The 27,253-nt window shown below is 56.9% G+C and overlaps 2 protein-coding genes and 1 long non-coding RNA gene across 12 annotated transcripts in view; 1 reads left to right on the plus strand and 2 right to left on the minus strand.

The window, feature by feature from the left end:
* The window catches only part of ATP2A1 (ATPase sarcoplasmic/endoplasmic reticulum Ca2+ transporting 1), a 14,990-nt gene extending 820 nt beyond the window's left edge, over nucleotides 1-14,170 (minus strand). For both annotated transcript variants that reach the window (XM_072836330.1, XM_072836331.1), the window contains exons 1-21: nucleotides 13,853-14,170; nucleotides 13,508-13,525; nucleotides 13,010-13,092; nucleotides 11,556-11,660; nucleotides 10,767-10,905; nucleotides 8,755-8,835; nucleotides 7,817-7,902; nucleotides 7,364-7,661; nucleotides 7,029-7,195; nucleotides 5,260-5,348; nucleotides 4,883-4,985; nucleotides 4,548-4,679; nucleotides 3,317-3,439; nucleotides 2,970-3,188; nucleotides 1,918-2,253; nucleotides 1,538-1,758; nucleotides 1,222-1,424; nucleotides 949-1,034; nucleotides 723-856; nucleotides 481-598; nucleotides 199-316 (exon numbers count right to left, since the gene is read on the minus strand). In XM_072836330.1, coding sequence (XP_072692431.1) covers nucleotides 199-316; nucleotides 481-598; nucleotides 723-856; nucleotides 949-1,034; nucleotides 1,222-1,424; nucleotides 1,538-1,758; nucleotides 1,918-2,253; nucleotides 2,970-3,188; nucleotides 3,317-3,439; nucleotides 4,548-4,679; nucleotides 4,883-4,985; nucleotides 5,260-5,348; nucleotides 7,029-7,195; nucleotides 7,364-7,661; nucleotides 7,817-7,902; nucleotides 8,755-8,835; nucleotides 10,767-10,905; nucleotides 11,556-11,660; nucleotides 13,010-13,092; nucleotides 13,508-13,525; nucleotides 13,853-13,970 — 2,977 coding nt within the window. In that variant the 5' untranslated portion in view covers nucleotides 13,971-14,170. The remainder of the gene's footprint in view (nucleotides 1-198; nucleotides 317-480; nucleotides 599-722; nucleotides 857-948; nucleotides 1,035-1,221; nucleotides 1,425-1,537; nucleotides 1,759-1,917; nucleotides 2,254-2,969; nucleotides 3,189-3,316; nucleotides 3,440-4,547; nucleotides 4,680-4,882; nucleotides 4,986-5,259; nucleotides 5,349-7,028; nucleotides 7,196-7,363; nucleotides 7,662-7,816; nucleotides 7,903-8,754; nucleotides 8,836-10,766; nucleotides 10,906-11,555; nucleotides 11,661-13,009; nucleotides 13,093-13,507; nucleotides 13,526-13,852) is intronic.
* LOC140638645 (uncharacterized) lies at nucleotides 12,691-18,665 on the plus strand. The gene is made up of 2 exons (XR_012035659.1): nucleotides 12,691-13,604; nucleotides 17,615-18,665. It is a non-coding gene; the product is annotated as an uncharacterized lncRNA (long non-coding RNA).
* Nucleotides 18,143-27,253, minus strand: part of SH2B1 (SH2B adaptor protein 1) — a 12,190-nt gene continuing 3,079 nt past the window's right edge. The window contains exons 1-10 of one of the 9 annotated variants that reach the window (XM_072836340.1): nucleotides 27,115-27,251; nucleotides 24,066-25,093; nucleotides 23,513-23,614; nucleotides 23,176-23,267; nucleotides 22,891-23,066; nucleotides 20,330-20,542; nucleotides 19,944-20,155; nucleotides 19,649-19,820; nucleotides 19,113-19,212; nucleotides 18,143-18,929 (exon numbers count right to left, since the gene is read on the minus strand). In XM_072836340.1, coding sequence (XP_072692441.1) covers nucleotides 18,911-18,929; nucleotides 19,113-19,212; nucleotides 19,649-19,820; nucleotides 19,944-20,155; nucleotides 20,330-20,542; nucleotides 22,891-23,066; nucleotides 23,176-23,267; nucleotides 23,513-23,614; nucleotides 24,066-25,004 — 2,025 coding nt within the window. In that variant the 5' untranslated portion in view covers nucleotides 25,005-25,093; nucleotides 27,115-27,251 and the 3' untranslated portion in view covers nucleotides 18,143-18,910. Of the gene's footprint in view, nucleotides 18,930-19,112; nucleotides 19,213-19,592; nucleotides 19,821-19,943; nucleotides 20,156-20,329; nucleotides 20,543-22,890; nucleotides 23,067-23,175; nucleotides 23,268-23,512; nucleotides 23,615-24,065; nucleotides 25,094-25,459; nucleotides 25,486-27,114; nucleotides 27,252-27,253 lie in introns of those variants that run through there. The other 8 variants (XM_072836339.1, XM_072836335.1, XM_072836341.1 and 5 more) reach the window with 8 other exon arrangements.

Raw genomic sequence — 27,253 nt, forward strand, 5'->3', positions numbered from 1 at the left:
TGGAGGGCCAGAAAGGCTAAGGAGGCTGTGGGCACCTGCAAAGGTGCAGGGACGTGGGGGCCCGGGGCAGGGACGCTGGTCCTCTCAGGGCCAGAGCACCCTGCTGAAAAGGAAGGGGGGCGGGCACCTTCGCAGCGCAGAGGGAGGGCCTGTGGGGGGCCAGGGGCAAACATGGCTCAGAGGAGGGCTGAGGCTTACCCTCCAGGTAGTTCCGAGCAATGAACTTGAGGACCTCATCGAGCCCAATGACTGGAAATGAGATCTTGAGGACCATAAGCCACTGGGTGAAGTCCAGGGCCCGGAGCTTGAAGATCATCTGCGAGGGCAGGTGGAGGTGGTGAGGACTGGTGTTCCTCTCTGGGAGGGGGCCAGGGTTCCGGCACCGCCCCCCTCACCCTTTCCTCCCTCTGTCTGCGTCCCCACCCACAGAGGCTCCCTGTGGGGTGCAGAACAGTGGTCCCTGGCCCAGAGAAGGCTCACCGGCAGAGGGTCAACGTAGAGGATGAGGAAGTGGAGGGACATGGAGAGGCAGATGGAGCCCAGCAGCCAGATGTTTACCCAGGGGGGCATCCGCAGGAGGGACTGGTTCTCAGACAGGCTGCAAAGGGCCGGGCAGAGGCCAGGGTGGGGGACAGCACAAGAAAGTGGTGGTGAGCAGAGCAAGGAAGGGGGAGGACACAGAGGCCCCTGGAAGGCAGCCGGGGTGGGTGGGCAGGCCTAACCTGTTGAGAGCGTTGCACATTTCGATGGTGACCAGCACGGACAAGGCCATGGTCATGGGCTCAGGGGCCTCAAAGATCTCGCAGTCCACGCCCTCAAAATTAGGGTTTTCCTCATTGCACTGCATGAAGTGAGTCTGCAGGGGGAGGAGTGAGAAAGTGGCATCCCACAGAAGCCTCCATGCCTCCCTCCTGCTCCCCACCCTCCTCCTTTCTCTGTCCTCCCTACCAGCTGGCTGTAGGTGACACCGGGCCCGTCATCTGCATACATGAACCACCAGGCAGCAGCTCCCACAGTGGCTGCACCCACATAGCCTGTGGTAGAGAGAAGATGGAATTTGGGGTCCCAGCTGGGAAGACAGGAATTGTCAAGAGGGCTCATGGCCATCAACAGCTTGTTGAGGAAGAGGGCCCTTGAGGTGTCTGTGCTAGGGGAACAGGTATCCCAGAGGGGGGGGTTAGTCCCAAGGGTTGGGAAGGGTGGGGCTCCCATCCTGCTCACCCCCAATTGCCATGTAGCGGAAGAAGAGCCAGCCACTGATGAGGGGCTCCTTGGGGCTCCGGGGGGGGCGGTCCATGATGTCTAGATCTGGTGGGTTGAAGCCCAGGGCCGTGGCCGGGAGCCCGTCAGTCACCAAGTTCACCCACAGCAGCTGCACAGGGATCAGGGCCTCAGGCAGCCCCAGGGCGGCGGTCAGGAAGATGCTGCCAGAAGGAGGTGGTCACATGTCTGGCCTGGCCCTGGCCCTGTGGTCACCGGCCCTCCACCCCCACCCACCGGCCCTGGGTTCCTGCAGGGGCCTGCCCTGGCTGCTCACCAGACCACCTCGCCCACATTGGAGGAGATGAGGTAGCGGATAAACTGCTTCATGTTGTTGTAGATGGCACGGCCTTCCTCCACCGCAGCCACGATGGTGGAGAAGTTGTCATCGGCCAGCACCATCTCAGAAGCAGTCTTGGCCACGGCGGTGCCAGATCCCATGGCAATGCCGATCTCGGCCTTCTTCAGGGCAGGGGCGTCATTGACTCCATCACCTGTCTGAGGGCAGAATGAGAAGGTGGAGCGTGGACTCTTGCACTTACTCCTCCTTGGGAGTTGATCCCCCTGCCCCCCCTGCTCCTGAGACCCTCCTGTCAAGGGGCTCTGGGCAGAGACTGCCCCTCACCCCACAGCCGCACAGCCCCTCTGTCCGCTCACCATGGCTGTGATCTCATCGTAGGACTGCAGGTACTCCACAATCTTTGACTTGTGGGATGGCTCCACGCGGGCGAAGCAGCAGGCACGACGGCAGGCCTCACGCTGCTCTGCCAGGGGCAGGTCGTCGAACTCTCGGCCTGTGTAGGCTCGGTCCGCCACCTCCTCGTTCTCCCCGAAGATGCCGATCCGCCGGCAGATGGCAATGGCTGTGCCCTTATTGTCGCCAGTGATCATGATGACGCGGATTCCGGCATCCCGACAGAGCTGAATAGAGCCGGTGACTTCCTTTCGTGGTGGATCCAGCATGCCTACCACACCAACGAATGTCAGGTCCGTCTGAGGAGACAGCAGAGAGTGACGGGGTCAGGGAAGGACTTGGAAGTAAGCCAGGGAGGAAGCTCAGGGGTTTGGGGGTGGAGATGGGGAGAAAGCTGCCCCTGGCCTGGTGTGCACATCTCAGTGGGGTCCCATAAGACCAGGGGCAGGAGACGCTCCGTGTTCACATGCGTGCCTGTAGGTCTGGCGCTGCCAGGCCCAGAGTAGATAGCGACCGCCTGTATTTCAAGGAAAGAACTGGAGCTGGGAGTTAGAGCAGTGATTTCTGCCTTCAGTGGGGCCACTTCCTTGGCCTACAACCCTGAGCAAATCCAGGCTACCTGCCGGGCCACTGGGTCCCATCTAGAAAAGGAAGTGGTGGACTTTGGTGCTATTTGGAAAGCCTGTCCACCATAAGATAAGGCGCTGGCACCAGAATGCAGGTCTATGCCCCGTTTCTCGTCTCAAGGGTGTCTCACTACGGAAACATGTAGCAGAACCAAGAATGGCCAGCTACCACCTGGGTCTCTGTTCTGGCTGCAAGCGCCTCACCTCATCCGGGACAAGTCCACGACCACAGGCAGAGCAGCCTTGGACTAGATGATTCCTGACACTCTTCTTCCAGATTCTAAGTCCTTTCCTGGGACTCCAGGGCCCGTGACGCAATAGGAATGACATGGGTGGAGCAGGGGGGTGGCAGATGATTCTGAGGCAATGGGAGGCCCCTCGCTGCTCACCTCATATTCCATGAACCTGGCAGAGTCGTCCAGAATCATCTCCTCTCGCTTCGGGGGGGTGTCCCGGGTGGCCAGGGCCAGGCAGCGCAGTGTGTCCCGGCCAGTGCCCCACTCCTTGATCACCGACAGGATCTTGTCCTTCACCGGCCCCGTCATCGGCACTCGAGTGGTGCCAACTCGCACATAGTTACAGCGGTCAATGACCCCCTCAGGGGCGCCCTAGGTGACCAAGAGAGCTTTCAGAGACTACGGTCTTTTTTCTGGGCCACAGTGACAGGGAGCAGGAATAGGAGAGGGCTCTGAGATTAGGAAGAAGAGGGGGACTGAGGCCCATTCTGATTTCTGACCTTAACAAACATCTTGTTGCCCACAGCAGCCCGGGATTTGGCTGGGGAGCAATAGACAGACATGGACTTTCTGTCCCGGGAGAACTCCAGGGTAAATTCCTTCTTCATTAGCTGGCGGATCACCTGGAAAAGAGGAGACAGAGAGGGAGAGGCCAGATGTGAAATTGGTAGGCTGAGAATGATGATGCTGTGCTAGAAGGGCAGAGTCTCAGACCCCGTAAAACACAGCCAAAGATGATCTGGGGATCAGAGCAGACCCCAAGCTGAGTCTCAGACTGAAGCTTAGTCTGGTGCCTGTAGCACAAATGGAGAGAACTTTAAGACTGATGCTGCCACTTTCTTAGTGTCCAGTTTAAAGCGCAACAGGAACAGGATGGCACAATATGGCACCGTCTAGTGGAACTTTCAGGGTTGGCAGGAATGTTCTGTACTCTGAACTGCCCGGTAGGATGTAATTAAGCACGGTTATTCAAGATGGAAAATATGGCTAGTGAAGCTGAAGAAGTGAGTTTTTACTTTTATTTATCAATTTAAATTGGAAGAACTATATGAGAGCTCCTAGAGACGCGTTATCAGACAATGCAGCCCGAGTGCCTGGCATGCAGTGATAAGCACTCCCCAAAAAGGAATGAGACCCTTTTTTCATCAAATGTGTCAGAGGTGTTTCAAAATAAAACACGAACAAAAGTAACAATAAATAGAAGTTGACATTAATATTCTCATTTGTAAATTTCTTACAGTACTCTCTACTGATATTTAGATCGTTTTCATTAATCTTGTCATATTAGGCAGCAATGAGCATCTTACATATGTAAAAAAAGAAAACAAAAGAATGAGCTATATGAAGAACATAATATATAAGAGGAGCTCAATATACACATTCAGTAAATATTAACAGTAGCATCCTAGAGAGGAGCAGAATGGGTTTGTTCATCTGGACAAGGGGAAGCACTGTGATGGGTGGCTTGTGATTTCTGTGCCCAGTGCCACTGCTTCCAGCTAGGGACACAACGGGAGAAGTGTCATCCAGGGAGGCTACAGCTAGGCGGCAGACGGCACGTCCGTCCACGGGCAAGAGGTCTTGCCCCTGCCAGTGGCGTCCCAGCTTGGGGCCTGAGGCCCTTCCTGGCTGGACTGGGGGCCTCTGCTCCCCTGAGGTTCTCTGGTCCTTGCCTGTGCAATGCGACACAGGGCAAAGAAGGACCCTGTGGAAAGGAGCGCCCACACTCACCGAGTTGCAGGCATTGGCCCTCTCCACCTTTGAGAGGTTTCTCACGTCAGTGTTGAATACATTCATCTTCTCCACCAGGGTGGTGAGTGCAGTCTCGGTGGCCTCACCCACCTTCTCATAAACACCTTTGGTCTGAGAGGACAGAGGAGGAAGAGGAAGTAAGTGCCCTGTGCTCCCGGCCCCTTGCTTCCACCTTCCCCCTAGAACGGGAAGGGGGCCAGCCACTCCTTCCCCCTTCCACCCAGAAGAGGACTCAGTACAAGGTGTCTCCCTCCCATGTGGCCTTGGCCAGCTGGAAGAGGACAGAGGGGCTGCGTCAGGAGTGAAGAAGTTACCTCATTGAAGTCCAAGGCGGAGTCATTGCAGAGGGCACAAATGGTGGCCAGCTCCACCAGCCCATCATACTGCCCTGACCGGACTGGCTTATCATTCTTCAAGCTGGTAGCAGGGCAGGGAGGAAGGAAGGAAAAGAGACAGGTAGAGAATAGAGACCGAGATGCAGAGAGGACTTGGGGAAAGAGTGAGGGACAGTCAGGGACGTGGCAACCAGCATGGAGAATAATCAGGGTGGGAGGGGGAGAGAGAACAAGGTCGGTGAAGGAAGAGGAGAGAGGAAGGAAGATAAAACGAGAGGGAGGCCCTCGGGAAAGTGGGGTGTGCATGTGTCTAGTGGAGGCACAAGGAGCTGAGGGAAGGGCTTTGGGGCACTTACACCTCTCCTTCTGGAGCGTAAGTGGAACCAGTGATAGCGAACTCGTTCAGGACACAGAGGTTTCCATCCACCTTGTCAATGATAAACATCTGCAGGGAGAAGGACACGAGCACACATGTCTGGTTGTCACCATCCCTGACAGTTGGTACAGAGGAGAGGCTGGCGTCCCGTTCCTCTCCCAACCACCCTTGTAGACTAACCAAGGCTCCCCACTACCTGCCTCCCTTCTCCCGCCACCCCTTGGCTGTCATTCTCCTTGTTCAGTGTTTTGTTTTTTTTTTAAAGATTTTATTTATTTATTCATGAGAGACACAGAGAGAGAGGCAGAGACACAGGCAGAGGGAGAAGCAGGCTCCATGCAAGGAGCCCAACATGGGACTCGATCCCGGGTCTCCAGGATCACACCCCAGGCTGAAGGCGGCACTAAACCGCTGGCCACCAGAGCTGCCCTTCTTGTTCGGCGTTAATGGCTTCAAAACAGAAGTCATTAGTTTCTGAAGGCCACACTGGAGGCTCCTTTAGATGAGTTGGTAAAAGCAGGTGTGAGCAATAAGGTACACAATAGCATGTGGCCCAGCTATAGCTCTAGCCACTCATGGCCAGGATCTTCCAGTTTTGCAGGAAGAGCCAGAAATTCAGGTTATTTTCCTGTGAAATCTCTTGACTTTCAAATGAGGGCAATCAATTCATTTTTAGGAACCGGTTGCAGAAGCCTGAGGTCTGGCTTTGAAGCCTGTGCTTTGGAAGGTCCCAGAGAGAAGCAGCCCATCCCAAACTGTAGCCAGTGGGGGCCGGGGGGGGGGGGGGAGGGGGATAGGGCTTAAGACAGGTTCCAAGAGAGACACCTGGGTGGCTCAGTGGTTGAGCATCTGCCTTTGGCTCAGGTTGTGATCCCGGGGTCCTGGGATCAAGGTCCTGGGATCAAGTCTCACATCGGGCTCCCTGCAGGGAGCCTGCTTCTCCCTCTGCCTATGTCTCTGCCTCTCTCTCTCTCTCTCTCTATCATAAATAAACAAAAATTAAAAAAAAAGAAAGAAAAGAAAGGAAGGAAGGAAGAAAAGAAAAGAAAAGAAAGAAAGAAAGAAAGAAAGAAAGAAAGAAAGAAAGAAAGAAAGAAAGAAAGAAAAATTTCTTATTTTCTCTCTGACATGAGCATTTCCTTCCAATCATGAATGTAGGCAGTGGATCACATCGATATTAGCAAAACCCATAACTTTACCACCCATATGATCACAGATCCCTTCCTATCACACTGCACTGTTGCAAAGCCCTCAAAATTGCTCAGACCCGCCGCTAGGTCTGCTACCGAATGCATTCGTGCAGAAGCATAAGTGTGACCACATCACAAATTTGTTTTTAAAATACTTTGATAACTGTATCTCAATCACTGGTTTCCTCTGTAACCCAATGCATTTTTAAAAACAGAATCCTGTGTATTTTATTTTATACATTTAAACTATTATATTGAGAAGAGGTCCAGACTGCTTGAGTCTGAGGCTCAGGAAAGATTAAGAGCCCTGGTTTAGGAAATGCTATTAAAGATTACTGTGGCCAGACTCCCCAGATCCTGCCATGGAGGGCCATTCTGAGGGCAGGGGGTCATCTTTTTCACAGCTGGCAGGGTGGCAATCTATACCTGTCCTCTGTACATTTATTTCCCTGGCCAGAAGCAGAAGCTGCCAGTGATGAACCGCTAACCCCATCTTTGGAGGGCTTATTTCCCCTCAAAGGCAGTTTTTGGAGTGGGAGTCTCCCACACTTCCCCTGACCTTGCAGACAGACATCTGGTTGGTGGTGAGGGTGCCCGTCTTGTCAGAACAGATGACAGAAGTGCAGCCCAGAGTCTCTACAGAGGGCAAGCTCCTCACGATGGCATTTTTCTTTGCCATCCGCCGGGTGCCCAGGGCCAGACAGGTGGTAATGACTGCAGGAAGGCCTGTGGGGGAGGAAGGAGAAGGAGTGAAGGGTCAGTGATGGGGGAGGACCACAGCCCCCCAAGGAAATTGAGTCCTGATCCCTGGAACTTGAAAATGTTACCCTGCTTGCAAAAGGGGCCTTTGCAGTTCAGATTAGCCAGTGGGAGATGAAAGGAAGCTTGCCGTACCTTCTGGGATTGCGGCCACAGCCAAGGCCACAGCAATTTTAAAGTAGTAGATGGCCCCACGGATCCAGGAGCCCCCGTGGACGGGGTCATTGAAGTGGCCGATGTTGATGAGCCAGACGGCCACACAGATAAGGGAGATGACCTTGGAAAGTTGCTCCCCAAACTCATCGAGCTTCTGCTGCAGAGGGGTCTTATCCTGTTCTGTGGCTGCCATTTGGTCTCGGATCTTCCCGATCTCAGTGCTCACACCAGTGGTGGCCACGATGCCTAAGGCCTTGCCAGCAGCAATGTTGGTACCCTGAGAGGGCAAGCAAGAGGCAAGGACTCAGGCGAGAGGCAGCCCTCACTCGGCACCCTCCTGATGGCAGGGCTCATCTCTCCTCGCACTGCCACGTCTCTCCCACACCAGGGCCTCTGGCTCGAGCGCATGACAGCTGGCCCTGCATGGCTCACCGAGAAAAGCATGTTCTTCTTATCCTGGTTGACAGCTCGGGGGTCAGGGACGGGGTCTGTGTGTTTGATGACGGACACGGACTCGCCTGTGGGGAAGGAGCCAAGAGGTTTCCAGATGACATCATGTCCTCCTCCCATCCTTCCCACCCCTAACTCGCCCTGCTTGGCAGGACAGAGCCTGGTAAGGACCAAGCTGCAGTCCTGGAGGAAGGCTGAACACTGGAAAAGCCACTGGAGGCAGATAGGAAATCCATATTTTTACTTACAGTAAAAAGACCTTGACCTGAGCCTCAGCCTGACCATTGAAAAGCTGTATAATTTGGGATCACTTAACCTCTGGTCTCTGTAAAATGGGGACGATGCTATATAGCCTCCAGAACCAGGTCTTGGTGAAAGTCAAAGAAGCTGACATATGTGAAGAGGTGGGGTCAAGGGCAGAGCCGCCTCCTTCCCTACATTGGGCAGGGGCTCAGGCAGCTGCCCCACACCCGTCCAGCCTTGCCTTTTTGGACCACAGGGAACGCTCGCTGGCTCTTCACCCTCTCTCTCCCAGCAGATAAGCAGAAGCAGCTGTGGTTTTAAGTGCATCCAGACCCTCCATCTTGTCCTAGAATCTATGGTTCCTCACTTGGGGGCTTTTGAAGCAACAGGACAGTTCTCTGGGTGTCTGAATGTCCATGGGGAAGGATGGGGTCGATGACCATGTGGAGAATGGGCACAAATGTCCCACCCTCTCCCATGACCCCTTTTGTTTCAGGCTTGCCATGATGAATGAAGCTGAGCCATGCTGACATCACTGTTGCTACAGAGCCAGGAGCGGGCCATGTGGCTGGCTATTCTTTTTTATCCACCTAGAGTTTCATCCTTGTGTGGCACTCAGCTCCCCACTTCATCCCCACACCCCCTTGAAGCATCCTCCCACCTCTGGCCCACCAGACCTGTCAGGATGGATTGGTCCACCCGGAGGGTGGTGGACTTGATGGACAGGATGCGGATATCTGCAGGGACTTTGTCCCCCACTGTGGAGAGAGTAAACGAGAGTCAAGTCAGTTGAGAAAGCAGTTTTCTTCCTTCCCATTAAAGCCCAACCTCTGTCTGACAACCTCACCTCGTCCTCAGGTCACCAGGGTTGGCTGCCCATCATGGGCTTGAGTCAGGCCCTTGGCATGGGCTCCTGTAGCTCCAGCAAGCATCCCCCCTCTCAGCACTTATTCCAACTGCCCCCTCGTTGCTTTCTCTCCCCTTCCCTAAACCCTGGGGCAATGAGCCTGTGAGAGGGCCCTGCGCACTGCCTGGCACACAGCATGTGCTCAATAAACGTACGCTGAATGGCTGAAGGGAAAATTAGGAACCATCCAGTTGTGTAATGAGACAGCAAAACCAAGAGGGAAACAAGAGAAAGAAAGATGGAGAGAGAAGAGCAAGAAAAGAACGAAAGGAGACTGAATTTGAAAGACACGCCTGGAGGGGGAGAGTAGGTCGTGGAATCACAGACGGGGGCGGGAGGGGGACAGGAAGACACAGGAAGAAACAGGAGAAGTTATGAGAATCGAGAAAAGCAGTGTCCAATAGGACAGAAGGCAGAGCAAAAGAAAGGGTAAGAAGGGCAGAAGCAGAAGGAGAGGGGAGGCACAGGGGCAGAGGGTGCAGGTCCAGCAGAGCCTGGTGAAAACCACCTGTCAGACCCCTGTCAGGCCCCGGTTTGTGCACCTGAAGGAAGGCAGGAAGCCACAGCGAGTGAGTGAGCCGGGGAGATGGGCAGGACAGAGAGAAGGGGAGGTCTGCAGGGAACAAGGAACGGCAGGGCAGGAGGGAGCCGAGCCAGAGTGGGGGCAGAGCGCAGGAGATGCATGGGAGAGGGTCAGTACAGGAGACCCCCCTGCAGAGGGGCTGACAAGGCGGATGATGCCCCCCTGGAACTTCAGGGCTTTCCACTGCCTCGACCTAGTGCCCCCTGTTCCAACGGGGGATACTGGGGACAAGGCTGGTTGGGCTGCTTTCTTTTCCCTGTTTTTAAGGTTCCTCCTCCTATGTCAGAGGAAGCTGACAGAGGAGGGAGGAGGTCGGCAAAGGAGTTGGGCGGGACACCCTGTCACCCAAGCCCAAGCGATATTTATAGACATTCATGGCGCTGACTCCAAACTGTCACCGTGGCAGGACGGCCCTGTGATGGTGCCCCGGGGTCCTCAGCCTGCTCCCCCCTCCCTAGGCTTCCTGAGGTACAACTGGGGAGTCTAGTGGAGGGAAGCAGGCCTAGATCCTTTCCCCTCTGCCAGGGGCCTGAAGATGTGGGAAGGCCTGCACAAGGCAAATATAAAAACCGCTGAAGGGGGCAGAATCCCAGTAATCTTAGCCACCCGGCCCCCACCCCTCCCTGGTCAGGCATTAAGTGTCCCTCACCGGAGAGGCGGGGCCCCTCCTTGAGCTCCCCTCCTCCCAGGTCCCGTGTTCCCCGCTGGGGCCTGAGTTTCCCTTACATGGTTGGGGGCTTGAGCCTTCGGCCCCCCTCCTCCCTTCTACCCTCACTCCTTCCCCTTCAAGAGGCCTCAAGGGCACCAAGAGGTCAAGATTTAAAGCTGACCAAGCTTGGGGGTGGGTGGAAGGAGAGAGAAGCCAGGCCTCGCGAGGGGGGTGGAGACGGGGCCATTGGCAGGGACTAGGTTCCACCTGTTGCTTGCAAGTGCTGGGTGAGAGGAGGGGGAGCAGGGGGTCCGCCTGGAGCGTCAGGGACAGGACTGGCTGTTCCTGCTGAGACTCCGACAGGGAGGGGTGCTACAGCCACGGTGCCCTGGGGTGACCTCCTGAGGAGTCTGAGAAGGAGAAGCAAAGACTCCACCATCCCAGCTACATCCTGGACAGCAGGATCAGGGGCCCCCACCCTCACCATATGCATCCTCTCGGCCTCAAAGTCAAGACTTCCCTTCCTGGACCACTTATTCCCATCACTCACCAGCCACCTCCACAATGTCTCCAGGGACAATGTCCCGAGCCTTGATCCTTTGCACTGACTTGCGGTCAGCCCGGTACACTTTTCCCATCTCGGGTTCATATTCCTTCAGAGCCTCGATGGCATTCTCTGCATTTCGCTCCTGGAGGGGCAGGGTGGAAGAGAGAAGGGTCATCGGAGGGAGGAAGGTTGGGGAATGGGAGGGGACTGGGTGGGGAGAGTTAGGAGGGGCAGGGGCCAGAGTCCTGGGGGAAACAGGGACATTACAGAGGAAGAGGCAGGTCATGCAGTAGTGGCTCCTGGCATAGGAGTAGACAAAGTCTACGTGAGGGTAGGTGTCTGTGTTGAGGAAATTGCCATTTATGGCTGAAGACACATAAGGAGGCTTAGGGGAGAGAAGAAAAGAGAATCAGAAAGCAAAGGACAGGAAAAGTAGAGGGTGGTAAGGGAAGAGAAGGAAAACCAAGCTAGCATTTATTGACCTGCTACTATATGTCAGGTGCAGGGCTGGGCATGCCACATGCATCACTCTGTTCCATCTCAGCACAACTCAGGGACAGGATTATTAGCCCCATTTTATGGATGAGGATACTGAGGCTGAGAGAGGTGAAGGAACCTGCCTGGGTTATGAAGCCAGCAAGTGACAGTGGGAACACCAGTCTCCCATCTCTTTCCTGCACTCCATCCCCTTTCCAAACTGGGCATTAGAGACAGGGATCAAGGCAAGTCCAGAGGAAGTGACGGAGGAGGAGGAGACTGGGAGGAAGACAGTGAGGCGGGGTCATGGCTAACCTGCCAAACCCCTACAATGGCGTTGGCGATGAGGATCAAGAGGATGACAAAGGGTTCCACAAAGGCAGTGATGGTCTCTTCGCCTTCCTCGAACCAGGCCAGCACCTGGGGAGCAGGGAAATGGAGACTAACGGTAATGAAACCCCTCAAACACATAGTGAGGGTGAGTGTGTGTGCAGGAGCAAATGGGGCTGGGCATCTCGGGGATACTGCAGCCCCTCATCAGTCTGAGGTCCTACACACTCCACAGGAGCACTGCCCCTGCTCTCAGGCAACAGGAACTGGCAGGTGTAGACATGCACAACTCCGGATTTAACTGGGAATGCTTTCAGGTTTTCCCTGGCCGGGCTGTTGGCCTGTAAACAAAGCTCATGGGCCACCCAGGCCAATGGTCCCCTACAGCCACATCCATCCCACGGGAGCCAAAACTCCGCAGGGAAAACCCTGTGGTCCTTGCAGACACTGCCCGCACCCCCCCCCCAGCCCTCCCCAACAGCAAGGGAAGCTCCAATTTCATGAGGGAACAGGAGGGGGGATAGTGTTACGGGGCCTCCTGTACACACCCCACCCCAGCTGTTGCCACTGCCAAGCAACAGCCACAGGCAAATGTCAAGGAGCAAATCTGAGACGGGAGAAGGGAGGCCCTGCCAGCTAGTACTCAGAGGCCCACAGGGCCTCCGTGAAGGAGACCAGGGGACAGGGAAACTTCTTTGCCCCCAGCCTTATCTTCTGGTGGGACTAAGATGTTAAGGAAGAAACTCCAGAAGGCAGGCGGTCTGCTGGGGTGGTGGGTGCTGGTGGGGGGTGGGGGGGGGTGGCCTCAGGGGCCAGAGAGGTGGCGGCCTTGCGGCTGCGAGGGATCCAGAGAGGGCGGGCAAGGTCAGGCCGGGTGGGTGAGGAGGGGGTCCCGGAGCCCTAGCGCTGACGGGCGGCAGGCATCAAAGCCCGGGGCCAGCGGAGGGGTCCGGCCGGCCGGCCCTCGGGTGCACTCAGAGGCACCCTCACACCAGCAGCTCTTTCCCGCCTCTGGGAGGGAGTCTCTGCGGCGACCAATCAGCGCCAGGAGGGAGGGGCGGGGGCGCCAGGAGGCTCGGGGATTGGTGGAGCGGCTGCGCGCCTCGGGGCATGCCGGGAGTGCTGGTGCCTGAGCGCCACAGAGCCGGAGCCGGAGCCGGGGAGCCCGGCGCTTGGGGGTAACCCGAGCCCTCGAAGCCCTTGAGGCTGCGGGGGTGGCTTAGCTTCAGTGTTTTGGCTGAGAACACCCTTAAAGCTTAAAATAAAACCTGCCTGTGGGGTGTGGAGGAGGACCGAGGCGTGCGCATCAGCGCCCCTCCCTGCCCCCTCAGTTCTGGTGTAGGGGAGAGGATGGTGAGGACTTGGACCCGAGGAGCCGAGGAACCGGAGCGCCCCCGACCCACACCTCAGCCCGCCCCCAGATGCCTGCCCAAACTTACGAAGGAAATGCAGGCGGCCAGGAGAAGGATCCGCACCAGGAGGTCTTCAAACTGCTCTATCACCAACTCCCACAGGGTCTTCCCTGGGGGAAGAGGCAGGGGAGGGTCCCCCCCCGGGGGAGGGGGTTAAGGTCTGGAGGATGAATGGCTCGGACTCTAAGGGCAGGCTGGGATCCAGGGACCGACAGTGGCCTAACTTCCAGCCTGAGCAGGAAGGTTCTAGGGGGATGAGCAGGCCGCCTGGCACTGAGAGGAGGCACTCTCGCCGGGAGTCCTGAAACGGGCTCCACAAACTGGTGGTGGGCAGTTAGTTGCTCAAGGACTGGAGGCCTCTGGGAGAAAGTGCCTGGAAACTCCTGCCCCCAGCCAGACTCTAACCTTTGGAGAGGGTATTTGCCCCGGGAGTCAGTAGGGAGAAGGTGGGGATAAAGGAGTGGGCACAGGGGCTGGGAGGCGGGGGCTGGTCATTAAGAGAGCTCAGGGATTCCAGTAACTTACCTTCCTCAGCAGGGAGCTCTACCCAGGAAAAAGAAGAAAAGGACATATTCATTTGGGGTTCAGTCTAATGCCCCCCACACCCAGGATTCTGGCTAAGGTAAGAGAATCAGGCTACCTAAAGGGCATCTGAGGTTCACCAAGGTCATCCCATGAAACCTCCCAAAACTCTCTCAGGCACTCTGTTTTGTCAGAATCCCCTGCAGTCACTGGACCATGGCCCAGCTCTTCCCTGAGGTACTCTGGAGGGAGAGACTCCAGTGTAAGTGTGTGAGTGTGTGTATGTGTCCGTCTGTGTTGTGAGGGAGCAAGAGGGCGTTACCAGCCTCTCCTCCAAGAGACACTTACCATTGGGGCCATATTTCTCCAGATGCCGCTTCACTTGGTCCGGGCTAAGGCCTGTAGTCTCGCTCACCCCAAAATAGGCCAAACATTCTTCTGTGGTCTTGGAGTGTGCAGCCTCCATTGTGCTCCCTTCCTGGGGGCCAGGGGGCGGTGTGCTCCTTCTGGGGGGGTCCTCACGCTTTGGGGGCCTTCCTCAGTGTCCACCTGCCTGTTTGCCTGGGTTTCTTGCTTTTCTCTCCTGCCCCCCCCCCAGGTTTTTCTTCCTTCCACAAAGCTCTGACCCCCGTCCCACTTGCAGCAGCCGGCCACCCCCCAACCCCCAGCTGGTCCTTATGAGGGAGTAGGGGGGGCCAGCCTCCCCCCCCCCCAGATCAGGGATTGGCTGGCTAAGACTCTGGCAGGAGGGGTCAGAAGAAAGATATTTCTGCTGACAGAGGGGGAACAGTGGGGCTGCAGCCTGAGATGTCACTCATGAGGGAAGCTAAGGTGGCCCCAGCCCCAGGGAAAGGGGGCAGGGAGAGACTTCACTTTCTGTCTTTTGCTGACCCCTCCCTCAATTGCCCAGACTTCCTCAGTTGTACCGAATTTCCTGGTCCAAACTTATCCCTGAAGTTCTCCACTTCTACTCTCAGGCCTCCACCTTTCTCTTTTCCTGATCCCCTCCCGTCCTACCCACTCTCAACCTGTTTCTATTGCCACAGTCTCCTTCCTCACCCAGTCTGCTGAAAGGGCAGCAGATACTCCAGCCTTCAGGGGACTGGAGAGGGGAACAACATCCTTTGGGGGCGAGAGGAAATGGCTCTAGAGGGACAAGGGGAAGTAGGGAGGGGAGAGGGTCAAGGCGACAGGGCAGAAGACGGTAACCCTACCCTCGGGAGGGGTTGCTACAGCCATCAACAAGGGATTTAGTGTCCAAGCCCTGGTGAGCAAAGCCAGGACTGCCTGTCTCTCCCCCAAACACCCCCCCTCCCCATCGCTCTAACTCAGCCTCTGGAAATGTAGCCTTGGGGGGCCCCCTTCCCTGACAGGGAATTCCCCCCCCCCCAAGAAAATGGGATACCCAGGCAGCTAGGTAATCCAGGAGGCCACAAAATGTGCTGATGGTGAGGGGGAGGGATGAATGTTTCAGGATGGCGGCAAGAGTCCCTCCAAGTGTTGGAATGAGGGTCCCCTCAGCCTCTACTGTGCTCTTTAACTCAAGGGGTTCACATAGCAGATCCCAGATGGTGTGTAGTCCGCACTCTGCCCTGGCTCTGAAGTGTTTCCTTCAGGGGAGAGAGGATGGCAGCTGCATGCTCAGGTGCTGGGCGTATAACCTCCAGGAAGAGGCGCGAGGGAAGAAGCGTCAAAGACGGGGCTGAGAAGCTGCACAGAGCAGACAGACACTCCAGACCAAAGGAGTGGGGAGGGGGCAGACTTATGAGGACAGGTCTAGGGGAAATAAGGACAGAATCGGACTGGGGAAACCGAGACAGGGCTGCCAGGGTCAGAGGGAAGTCTGAGGAGCAGTGGGAAAAGGGACAGCAGGAAGCTGGCAGGCAGCAGCCAGGTGGGTGGGGGCCCAGGGCTGGGTGCAAAGCCACAAGTTGTTGCTGAGCGGCTGGCCTTGGTGTCAGCTTCCTTGTAGAAGCAGCTGCTTTGAGCCCCCCACCCCCACCCCCGCTCCTGGATGGGGGCGTCTTGGTTACTAACAGGGCAGCTGCTGGAGGAGCAGACAGAGGATAGCCTGCACCGGGGGCAGGGGAGGAAAGGGCAGAGAGAGGAGAGCCTCTCAATGAGAGTTAGTGATGGAAGGTCCAGGAGGGGAAGAAGGAGCCTTGAGCCCTTCCTGTGGCCAGGCCTCTGGCTTCCTGAGATGGACAGTCAGGAGTGTGGGCCACTGAAAGGGTTCTCCAAGCAGCTCCCCCTTCCTGCCCCCAGCACTCAGGTTCCTAAGCAGAGGATGGCAGGCAGACAGTGGGAAAAGGAAAGGGCAGCCCCACTTCTGGGGGAGCAGGCAGGCCAGGAGACAGGCCAGGAGCCCCACTTCTGGGGGAGCAGGCAGACATTTAAGGACTTAGCCCCCCCCCCCCCCCCCCCCGCACTTATCCCTTCCTCTGCCTGGACTTGGAGGGGAGGGGAGCCTCGGGGGTGAGGTGAGGACACGGTACTCCTTCCCTGCCCATTTTCATGGTTCCCATGAACCCCTCCTTTGAGCTGTGACCTGAGGAGGGGGGTGCTCAGACAATGAGATCCCATCCCCAGGCACCTCCATGTGGCCCAGCATCCCCCTTATTAGGCAGAGTCAGGCTCAGCATGGGCCAAGCCTTTTGGTGCTCTCTGGCTTCTCCCTGCCACCACCTGGAGGAGTGACAGGGGCACGGTCCCGAAAGGAGCAGGAATGCCCAAACATGGAGAAGGGGGAGAAGACTGGAGGGATCCAGGCTTCAGAGGAGCTGAGAGCAGGAGGCTGAGGACAAGACACTGCTGCCAGCAGGGGCCCTCTAAGGTGACCCCGCCCCCCACCCCCAACTTCCAGAGGGGAAGCCGAAGCTAGAGAGGGAGAAACAAAAGGCTGGCAGCTGGGGAGGCTGGGGGTGTGGACTGGGGTGGAGGACCAGTGTCTTACTGGTTCTCTAGGATTCCTCCCCCCCCCTGCCCCGCCCCCCGGGGGGGTCTCCAAGCCCACAGTGGGAGTGTTCCTCCCCTCCTAGGAGGGCTGAAGCTGGGAATGGGAGAGGCCTGGTTCCGAAGGACAGGGACACAGAGCCTGGCTGGTCTCTGGCTGGTCCCAAACTTCATCTCAACCCCATCCTTAAAGCAAAGCTGAGAGGGAAACAGCCTCTTAGGCTTCTCCAGCCAAGACATGCAAACCTTGGGGTGGGGGGTTGCTCCTTGGCCCCCTCCCCCACCCAACTTCAGAAGGCAAGTCCCTGAAGCTGATAGGGTTTAGGGGGAGGGGGAGCCTTGCAGCACCAGTTGCTGCTAGATTAGGAGGGGATCAGTTCCTGCTTACCCTGGGGTGCCACAGCCTTCACTCACCACCTCCTTTTCCAGAACACAGCACCTAGATCCCCAAACCATCCCCTCCTTTGCAAGGCCAATTCTATCCCCGGTCTCCTGAGGTCAAGGTTTGGGGGAGTCCCAGGAATTAGACAAAACTGGGAGAGCCAGCAGGCTTCCCCCAGCTAGCCCCCAGCCTGGGTGGCCTGTGAGCCCAGCTGTCTCCTGTCCATCTCCCAACAGGACACAAGGCCCAGAATAGCAAGGTCATAAGCATGGCTAGGGCCTCTTAGAGGTGGGGACAGTGGCTGAGGGGCGTGAGAACATAGGCTCCATGCTGCCTGCGAAGGAAGGTGATAGGCAGCCCTGGGTGGAGGTGAGGAGGGGAGAGGGCCAAGCAAAACAGGTTTTTTCAAATCTGGCCCCTCCTTGTGGGCACCTGCCACCCAAAGAGCTGGGAAACCCAAAGGTGCCCTCCGTTGGAGGAGGGCATGGCTGCAGTTCCGTTAAAAGAGTAGAGCCTGGGTTTAATGAGGGGTGCCACAATGAGGGAGAGATGTTGCAAACTCATGCCCAGTGCTGAGAAGGTCACATGGGTGCAGTGGGCCAGTGGGGATGGAGCAGGTGTGGAATGTGGAAGGTGGGGAGCATGGGAGGTTGGATCTTCAGATTTTCAGAAGCCGGTAATCTGAACTTCTATTGTGAAATCCCAATGGAGATGATATCCAGGCCAAGCAAATCATGTCCACGGCACCAACCCAGATAAAACCTCCCACTCTACAGATGGGGACACTGAGGCCGCAGAGCCTACCTCCTTGCCTAGGCCGAAGAGCAAAGGAGAGGAAAAGCCAGGAGTGAAAAAAAATGGGGCTCCATCCTCTACCCTCCAGCTTCCCAGCTCAGCCCTGAGAAGGGGGCAGCCAGCCTGTGACTGCCACTTTAAATTTCTTCTGACACAGCCACCAACCAGGCCCTGGCCCCACTCACTCTCCCTAGGGTGAGAAGCCTTAACTGAAGAATTCAGAGTGTGTGTGTGTGGGGTCCTTAGAAGTTGTCAATCTCGTTGCTCCCTGTCCTGTCCTGTCCCATTATGAGAACTTGGCTGGAGACACTGGGAAGCAAGGTATGGCTCTGCACTTACCACTCTACAGCACAGGGGAACAACGGGCCGAAAGCACAGTGCTGGAGGGCAACAGGGACTTCACCTGACCCTCTGGCCTCTCAGCTCTGGAGTGGAAACACTGAGTGGACTGCCTTCCTGACTCCCCTGTCCCAGCCCCCCACTGCAAACACTGGCCACAGCCATCGCGATGCAACTGAGATAAACCCTTTTATTTATTTATGCTTCTCCATTTTGTTTAAAACAACAACAACAACCACCTTAATATAACTGACAGCCCTTCCCCCTCACCCTTCCTCGGGCTAGGGGGTGGTTAGCGGGGAAATGGCCCCCAGGGGTGGGGCTGACCATAAGAGCCCCTCGGGGAGGTAATGGAGCCCAAATCCCCTGCCCAGGGGATGGGGCACCTGTAGTGTATGAACTGGGGAGTTAACAGGGCTCTTGAACCTCTTGTACCAACGTATATTCCCTTGGCCATCAAGGGTCAGGAAGCACATGGGGGAGGGGATTCCTACCGCTCCTCTACGACCGGCCCAGCCCCAATTTCACGCACTAGGGGCTGGGGAGCAAGAAGAGTGGAGAAAGGGTGGGGTAGGGTGTCTCACACGAAGGAGTACTGATTATTAATGGCTCTGGGATGGCCCCCTTCTTCTCCATCGCCCCCTAGTGGTAACTGCTGGAGCTGCACCATCGGGGTGGCTCCTGGGGCCCCACCGGATCCAGCGCCTCCCTGGTCCTCCTGGCCTGGTGCTACGGCCTCTTCCAATTCAACCACGGGGACCAGCTCAACCACGGGGACCAGCTCTTCCTGGACCCCTCCACTGCCCGCTTTCTCTTTCTCTTGCCTCTCTTTGGCTGCTGCGGCTGCTGCTGCCGCCACTTCTGGCGCCCCCGACGCCTCTTCTGCCCCAGGATGTGGGGGATCTGTCCATGAAGGGGGTTCAGGGGGCTGGGGTGGGTCATGGGAGGTGTTCGGTTCTGGATAGGAAGGGCAAGAAGACAGACTGTGGAGGGAGGCCAGCTCTCGCAGCAGCCTCCCCTCTGCACTCACCCCCCCAGAAGCCATGTGCTATCTCCCCCACAGCCCATCTCCTGAGCAGCACCCCCCCCACTCCATGGAAGATGGATCATGGGCGGTGGTGAGAGGAGGACCACACTTACACACAGTCACTCGCTCCGAAGGGCATGAGGGTGGAGGAGGCATCGGGGTAGCATCGATCTCCCTCGCACACCCCTGCATGGCTCCCGGCCTGCTCCCGGCCTGGGGGGGGAGGGGCAATGTGGGGACAGATGGGACGTTGGGGTGGGGAAAAGGAGAGATCAGACATCAGGGAAGGAGGGAGCAGGATCAGACCAAGCATCCCCAAGGAGGACAGGCCCAAGGCAAGACTGTGACAAAGGGCAAAGACAAGGCTGAGGAGGATGGATCCAGGAGACACACAGATGATGGAATGGGGATGCACCAACCCAACTTCCACTTCCTCCCGGCTCCAGCAAGGAGCCCTCTGCCTCCCTATGTCCTTAGCGTCCTGATTCCTCTTCAAAAGCCCAACACCCAGAAACTTTCTCTACCCTACTCTCCCTCACGAAGCTTCTCCTCCTCATAGCCCCCCCCCTGCCCCGTCTTTCTGGCACACACACCTCCTCACTTCTTGGGTGCACGGGCACCTCCTCCCCTGCAGACCTGCTCTGCTCACCCTGCTGTCGCTGGGAGGACACGACATAGCTGACAAGAACAACGTCACTGGAGCCTCCAGACTCCAGAGGGATGGGGTGCACCCGGAAATGCTCGAGCATATCGAAAATGGACTGGAACCACAAGTGCTGGACCCGGCACTGACCCTCCTCATTCAGCGACAGGCGCAGGTGCTAAGGGCGGGATGAGGGAGGTGAAACAGGAGCCCACGCCCTGTGTGTCCCAGAAGCACCTCCCCTGGCCAGCCCCACTCCCGGCAGGCTCCCTCTGTGGCACACAGCCTCTTCCTCACTGACCTTGGCCTTGCCCTGGAAGTTGAAAGTGAGGACGTACTCGCCCCGCCTCGTCTCACTCTGCCGTACCAGGAAAACACCATGGGAGCCAGTGCCTCCGGCCAGCACCAGCTGCGCAGCCTTGAGTCGAGAGAGCATCCCGTGGAACCAAGGGTACCCTGAGAGGGGCTGGTCCCCTTCACCTCCCTCTGACTCCCCCTGGAACAGGAATGATCCTTCAGGAAGGAGAGAGGGAGGGAAACCGGGGCGTCAGGGAAGCCTCCCCCATCCTGGGAGAAGAGAAGCCTGGCTTCCCCTCCGCCTGTCACTTCCTTCCCCCGGGGTCCGATCCCTCAGGATCCCGAGACAAGGGTTTAGGCAGCTGGGCCTGGAACTGGACACACGCTCACCTCTGGTACCTGTGGCTGTCTCTGGAGTGTCCAGGGGTGGGTAGGGGGCCGAGAGGGGATGAACTGTGCCCGCTGGGGGACCCTCTTCAATGGGGATGCGGGGGGGCAACTCTGGGGGGAGCAGTTCCATTGAGTCAAAGTGGGAGGCAGCGATGGAGGCAGAGCTGGGGGAGATGGATGCTGAAGGGCGGTCAGAAAGACCCCCATAGGCCCCTGGGAAGAGAGGGAGGAGGGCAAAGTTGAGAACCAGCGAAATTGCCCTGTGTGTGCTGGATGTGCTGTGCTCGGGCAGAGTCAGTGGGCTGAGATGCCCACCCCTTCCTCAGGCAGCCACTCTGATGGTTCTGCTGGCTGCAGGCTCCTGACTGAGGCTCAGGCACTGCTAGGGGACCGGAGAGTTACTGCAAGGAGGTCCTGGAATCCAAAAGTGCCTCCATTTTTTATGAATCAATAGCTGAAATGACAGCGATTGTTGCCAGGATTGGGGGAAGAATCCTGCAAGTATTCTCACATTAAAAAGTGTCTTTTTTTTTTTTTTTTAAAGATTTCATTTATTTATTCATGAGAGACAGAGAGAGAGAGATGGGCAGAGACACAGGCAGAGGGAGAAGCAGGCTCCATGCAGGGAGCCCGATGTGGGACTCGATCCCGGGTCTCCAGGATCACACCCTGGGCTGAAGGTGGCACTAAACCGCTGAGCCACCGGGACTGCCCAAAAGTGTCCTTTTTTGGCCTACAGGACAAAGTCCCCAAGTCTCAGAGGCATCAAAGATCCTCCTATTAATCAGCCCAACCTCCCCACCTTGATGTTCACATTGGCTTATATTCCTGGAGTCTCCACATGAGCTTGATCATCCTGCCCGATTTTCCCAAGCTCCCAGGCTCTCCCCACCTTAGGTCTGGCTCTGGCCATTTGCTTCCTCTAAGCCCTGTTCTCTCTCACCTCCCCTGTGTGGTATCCTGTCTATCCCACTTTCCTCGATTCCCTTCTTCCTCTGAGCTCCCACAGTGCTTCCTGCTAGTGCTGCTCAGAGGACACTAGCACAGGCTCTCCATTCTGGAGTCCTACTTTTCAGAGGGAGTGACAGCTTATCAATTCAGCTGGTCTGGGACAAGGAGCTCATCTCGAGCATCTCTGGGTTCCTGCATCCTGCCCCAGACCCTAGCACAGGCTCAGTTGTGGACTAGGGCATTCCTGAATGTCTGCTGGCTGGCAGGCCTGAGCCTGTGGGAATAGGCTGAGCACATAGTCAGTGCTCAGAAGACAGGTGTATGTGGGGTATGGAGAGCAGGGGGGCAGAGAGCAGACTTGCATAGCCTTGGTCTTTTTCAGGGGCTTTCGGGTACCCTCAGAAAAGCCATTTCCCAGGGATGTTTGGGTGGCTCAGTGGTTGAGCACCTGCCTTTGGCTCAGGGCGTGATCCTGGAGTCCCCAGATCGAGTCCCACATTCGGCTCCCTGCATGGAGCCTGCTTCTCCCTCTGCCTGTGTCTCTGCCAATCTCTCTCTCTCTCTCTCTGTCTCTCATGAATAAATAAATAAAAATATTAAGAAAGAAAGAAAGAAAGAAAGAAAGAAAAAGAAAGAAAGAAAGAAAGAAAGAAAGAAAGAAAGAAAGAAAGAAAGAAAGAAAGAAAGAAAGAAAGAAAAGAAAAGAAAAGAAAAGAAAGAAAAGCCTTTGCTTCTCCCTGGTCTTAGCTGCCTGAGGGGCATAGAACCGATGACTTGTAAGGTCCATCTTAGCTCCAAGACTGTTCAATCTGTTTGTTTACTCAGTGAGCACAGCCAGGGTGCCAGGCACCACTGAACCTCCACTCGGAATAGAGGAGCAAGACAAAGGGAATAAAAGAGTCTAAAAAGGTGAGAGCTGGGCCAGGCAGACACATGTCTCTGGGCATACCTGTGTGCAAGTCGGGCTGTGTATGTTCAGTCAGGCCAAGAAATAAAGAGTCAAAAACATCTGGTTTTTGACTGAAAAACATCGACATACCTACAGAGATGCAGAGTAAAAGCAAAACAAAGACGTGTATGAAGTGTTCCAGAAGCTTGGGAAAGAGAGTCGTTATCTCCAGCCAGAGTGGAGGTCTGCACGAGCTTTATAGAAAAGGAGCAGGGATCCCTGGGTGGCTCAGCGGTTTAGCGCCTGCCTTTGGCCCAGGGTGCGATCCTGGAGTCCCAGGATTGAGTCCCACATCGGGCTCCCTGCATGGATCTTGCTTCTCCCTCTGCCTGTGTCTCCGCCTCTCTCTCTATGTGTCTATCATGAATAAATAAATAAATCTAAAAAAAAAAAAAAAAAAAAAGAAAAGGAGCAAAGGCTGGGTACGGAAGGCTGGAAGGGAGTTTGCTTGGGGCTCGTGCAAGGTGGTGATGGTGATGATTCTAAGTGGCCAACTGTGGCAGGGTACGTTCTGGGACAAAAGCCAGACATTCGGTGTGTAGGGGGTGCAGCTGAGGGGCAGGAATGGGGTGCGCAGTTGAGTTTGGAAGGAAGTCCTGGGCCTGGCACGGGGGGCGGGGGCGGCTTTGAGGTTCCCAGCCCTGTGAGGTTCCACCCTTACCCTGCGACAGGCGATCATTGCTCTCACTGGGTCCCAGCAGCAGATCCTGGCTAGGCAGACTCTCTGAGTGATTGAGACAGGGCAGCTCCAGGCTGTCTGTGTTCTCCCGTGTAAGGAATGAGGTCCCAGGGGCCAGGGGGAGGGTCATAGGGCGGGGACTGGTGGAAGGGCAGGGTCTGCAGAGACAGGGAGAATGGTGCTGTGAAGAAACTCAGCAGGTGAGAGGCACAAGGCTGCTCCCCATCCCCTCCTGATCCCCTCAATGACAGCAGTCAGGCTCCTCACCCTGGGCTCAGGCATTCTTGGATGTCAGACACCCAGGCCTTCACATGTAGAGCATCAGTTGTCTCCAGGATGTACTCGGAGGGGCCTTCCACCTACGAGGACAAGAGGAGGCCCACAGGCCACTTCCAGGTCCAGAGGCTATAAGCCTCCCCTAATAAGAACAAAAACATCCTCCTCCTGTTCCCTCCTGCTAGAGAAGCTACAGCCCCAGGGACACACTCTCAAGGCACTTGACACACAGGCACCTCCTTCCACAAAGTCCCTTCCTTCAATGAGCTACGTGAACTTCTTCCCCAACACAAGTGCTCCAAAGGGGGCAGGAGCTCGGAGCTCCTACCTTAACCACAAACGTATTCTCCCGGTCAGGCATCTCCAGGGCTGTTGTTGTCCGCACGTCCGTGATGGTAGAGCAGGGAATGCTGAGTCGAGGCCGAGACGCCTAAGTTGGGAAAGAGAACAGGATCCAAACTTTTGGTGTGCAGGAACCACCTTTCACTTCCTTCCAGAGACCCATCTTTCCTTCTATGCCCTAAGGGGGTTAGACAAAGGGTCATAATGTTATTTTTTCAGCCCTGCCCACAACTACTACCCCAGAGTCAGAAGCTGGCTTTAAAAACCAAAGTGAGGGGATGCCTGGGTGGCTCAGTTGGTTAAGCGTCTACCTTCGGCTCAGGTCATGATCCCGGGGTTCTGGGACTGAGCCCTGCATTGGGCTCCCTGCTCAGTGGGGAGTCTGCTTCTCCCTCTACCCCTCCCTCTGCTCATGCTCTCTCTCTTACATACTCTCTCTCTCAAATAAATAAAAATCTTAAAAAAATCAAAGTGAGCAAAACTATGCACATGGGCTCAACTGCCCCGCTCCCGGGTACCCACCCTTGTCGGAGCCTCACCTTAGGCGGTACAAAGAACTCCAGACGACTTCCTCCTCCTCCTTCTCCTTCACTTCGGAGCAGTAAGCGACACTTCTGCCACTGAGGCTGCCCTCCTCCCCCTGAGGTAGGCCCGGCTGCCCCTCCTCCCCGGCCCATTCCTGCTGGGTCAGGGGCTGCCTCTTCGGCCCCCATGAAACTCAGCAGCTCTTCCCTCTGCACCATCCCCGCTCCGTCCTTCAAGGCGCCCCCTCCCCGACTGAGTCTCAGCCTCTCAAATCGGTGAGTCCATCTGTCTCCAGGGGATGTTCCGTCACTAACCAGTCCCCTGCCAATGGTCCCAGCCCCACCAGAGGAGTTGGAGTTGCTGTTTCCACCCAGGACTGGGGGGCCTGATGAGGTCTCGAGGGGCCCAGCAGGGGACGGGGGGTCAACAGTCCCCCGCCACTGTAGGATGCCACGGACTGAACCGCGGACTGAGCGACCCACTGAGCGGAGGGAGAAGCGCTTCTTTAGCTTCGGCTTCGAGGAGGTCGTAGAAGAGGAAGAGACTGAGGAAGGGAGGGGGCCGGCCAGGTCCTCAGATGATCGAGAAGGGCCCAGCACAGCCAGGGGCCCGCCCACCCTACAGCTCTCAAGGGACAGGTCATGTGGCGGAATCTCCACACCGGGACTCAGGGGAGCCAGGATGGGTGGCGAGAGGGAGCCGGAGGCCCGGGCCACCTCAGCTTCAAAGTGCTGCAGGAAGAGCTCAGCAAAACGGCGGGAGAAGGCAGCCTCAGCCCCAGGCCCTGCATACTGGGGGTGGGAGGCCAGGTAGAGGCGGAAACGGCGGGCAAAATCCAGGGCAGCAGCCCGGGCATGGGACTCGCAGAACTCCCGCCAACTAGGAGGAGGGGGTGGTGGCAAAGGGGGAGGAGAGGGGGAGGCCCCGTCCTCTGGGGAAGGGGCACCATTCATGATGGTCCCCAGGAGGTGGAGAGGGAGAGCCTGTAGGGAGGGGCAGCAAAGAGGGAAGCGGCCAGAAGACACGGGGTGAGCGGCAGCAGCTGCAGAAGGAAGAGAGGCACATACAGAGTCACTGCTGAGGTGGGACTGGGGGCTGAGCCCCACCCCCAGCCAGACTCCCTACTCTGGTCTGGACTCCTTGGAGAGCCATGGGGAACACCACACACTGCCCCCCTTCCCTCTCCCGATCCTCACACCCCACACACCCCCAGTTGGCTGGCTCCCCGGGGTCCAGCCCGCACCTACTCTGCTGCCATCCCAACCCACTCCCCCTGGCTCTGGTTCTGGGAGTGACAGACAGCTGTGGAGCACCTTCCTCTAAAAAGGAATCTATCCCTCACGCCACCTCCCTTCTCTAAAACAGGTCCTTCAAGATTTATCACATGCTTCCCAGGTGCTGTTCTTACCTTTCCCTGTAACAGGCTTTAATAACCTTGACAACAGATGAGAAAACCGAAGCTCAGAACAGTTTCAGAACCCCCAGTCTACAGTTTTGCCTACTGCATAGTCCTCATCCCCAGGGACTGGCTGCCCCAGCCTCATGCACAGCCCCTCACTGCCCCAGCTCTCAGGGGAGGTAGGTCTGCAGCGCTTACAGACCCTGCCTCATATGTCCTGAGATCCAGCTCTGAGGAGGGTGGCTGCTCAGGAAGGAGGACAGATGAATGATGGATCGAAACCACACCTGTCCTGAAAGCAGACCCCGGGGCCCAGTTCCCTGGCACAGTGTGACGGAGGCTTAGAATGGCCACAGCCCGCTTCTTTGGTGCCCCTTCACCCTGGGGCCCAGAAGCAGCAGCACCAGGCAGGGAAAGACTGTGGGTTGGGTCAGAGCAAGTCTCTGCTGGCCACAAAGTAAATAAAACATAACAGGGAGCTGGGGCCCTAGGCTTTTTCACTTCCTCTTCTTTCACTAGGGAGTGTGCCCTAAAGGCTGGTTAGCCTGGTGGTTAAGGCTATCGGATCTGGAGTTAGACCTGGGATGAAATCCCAGCTCTGCCACCTATTAGCCGGGTGATCTGGAAGAGATTATATATCCTCTCTGAAGTGCAGATTTGTAGCTATAAAAGAGCTAATGCTCTCTAACCCACAGAATCATCGGGAGAATTAAATGGAACAAGTCAGGGTTCGATACAAAGTAAGCACACAATAAACGACCGCCATTATTACTAACTTTATAGGTTCCAATTTTTCTAAAAGAGCAACGAGAAAGGAAGAGGCCTCCCAAGATCTTACAACTAGCAAGTGGCAGAGCTGGGCATGGCATTTACAACCCATGGCTCTTTTGTTAGTGTTCCTCCCCCATATTATACTGGAAGATGACTGGCACCAGGACAGGGAGGGATGGGGGAGGGCAGCTCAGGAGCTCAGGAAAGTCTCCCCAAACCTCAGCCTTCTGCTCAGACCCACAATCCCACAATCAGCAACCCCTCCCCTGCCTCCTTGGCCTAGACCCTACACATTCAGATGGCTCCAGCCGCAGGGACAATTCCAAACCAACGAGAAGCAGCCAAGAGATGCAAGAGTCATGGAGCACAGGGGAACCGAGCCAAGAGGTGCAGACACAGCAGGGAGACCAATCTCCAGGCAGAGGCCACCTCAGCTCACACAGGGCCCACCCAAACCTCTGCACCACAAGCAGACCCAGCCCCCTTCAGGCCCGCTGACCCTGCGGCTCCTGAGCTGGTGACTCAGTTTCTCTTCTGCCAAGCAGGACTCAGACACATTTTCCCGGTGCACCTGCCTCTTGGCTCAGTTCTGAAATTTCCCGAAGGGCGGGTGGTGGAGGGTGCAGGCTCCGCTCCCGGCTCGGACCCTCCGGGCCCGGTGGTCAATGCACTCCGACCCGACCCTACTCCCTGGACACCCTCGACCCGCCCATTCCCCGGGGCCGCAGACGCCTCGGGACCAGCCCCGTCTGCTGCACTGTGCGGGGCCGAGCGCCCCTCCTGCCTCTGGCCCCCCTACGCCCGCCCCCACCCAGGGCTCCTCTCAGGCGCCGGGGCCGGGTCGCGGAGAGGGAAGAGGTACTTGAAGAGGGGGGTTCCGGTTCCGGTCCCACCTGCATCTCGGTCCCCGCGGTTTGCTCCGGCGGCGGCGGCGGCTCCCGCTCCCTGCCCCTCCCCCCGCACTCCGCGACTAGCTCCCAGGCCGCCTCTGCGCAGGCGCCGGGACCCCTTTTCCCGTCACCGAAGGAAGCG

The sequence above is a fragment of the Canis lupus genome, chromosome 8, assembly GCF_048164855.1.
Source record: "Canis lupus baileyi chromosome 8, mCanLup2.hap1, whole genome shotgun sequence".
Classification (NCBI taxonomy): domain Eukaryota; kingdom Metazoa; phylum Chordata; class Mammalia; order Carnivora; family Canidae; genus Canis; species Canis lupus.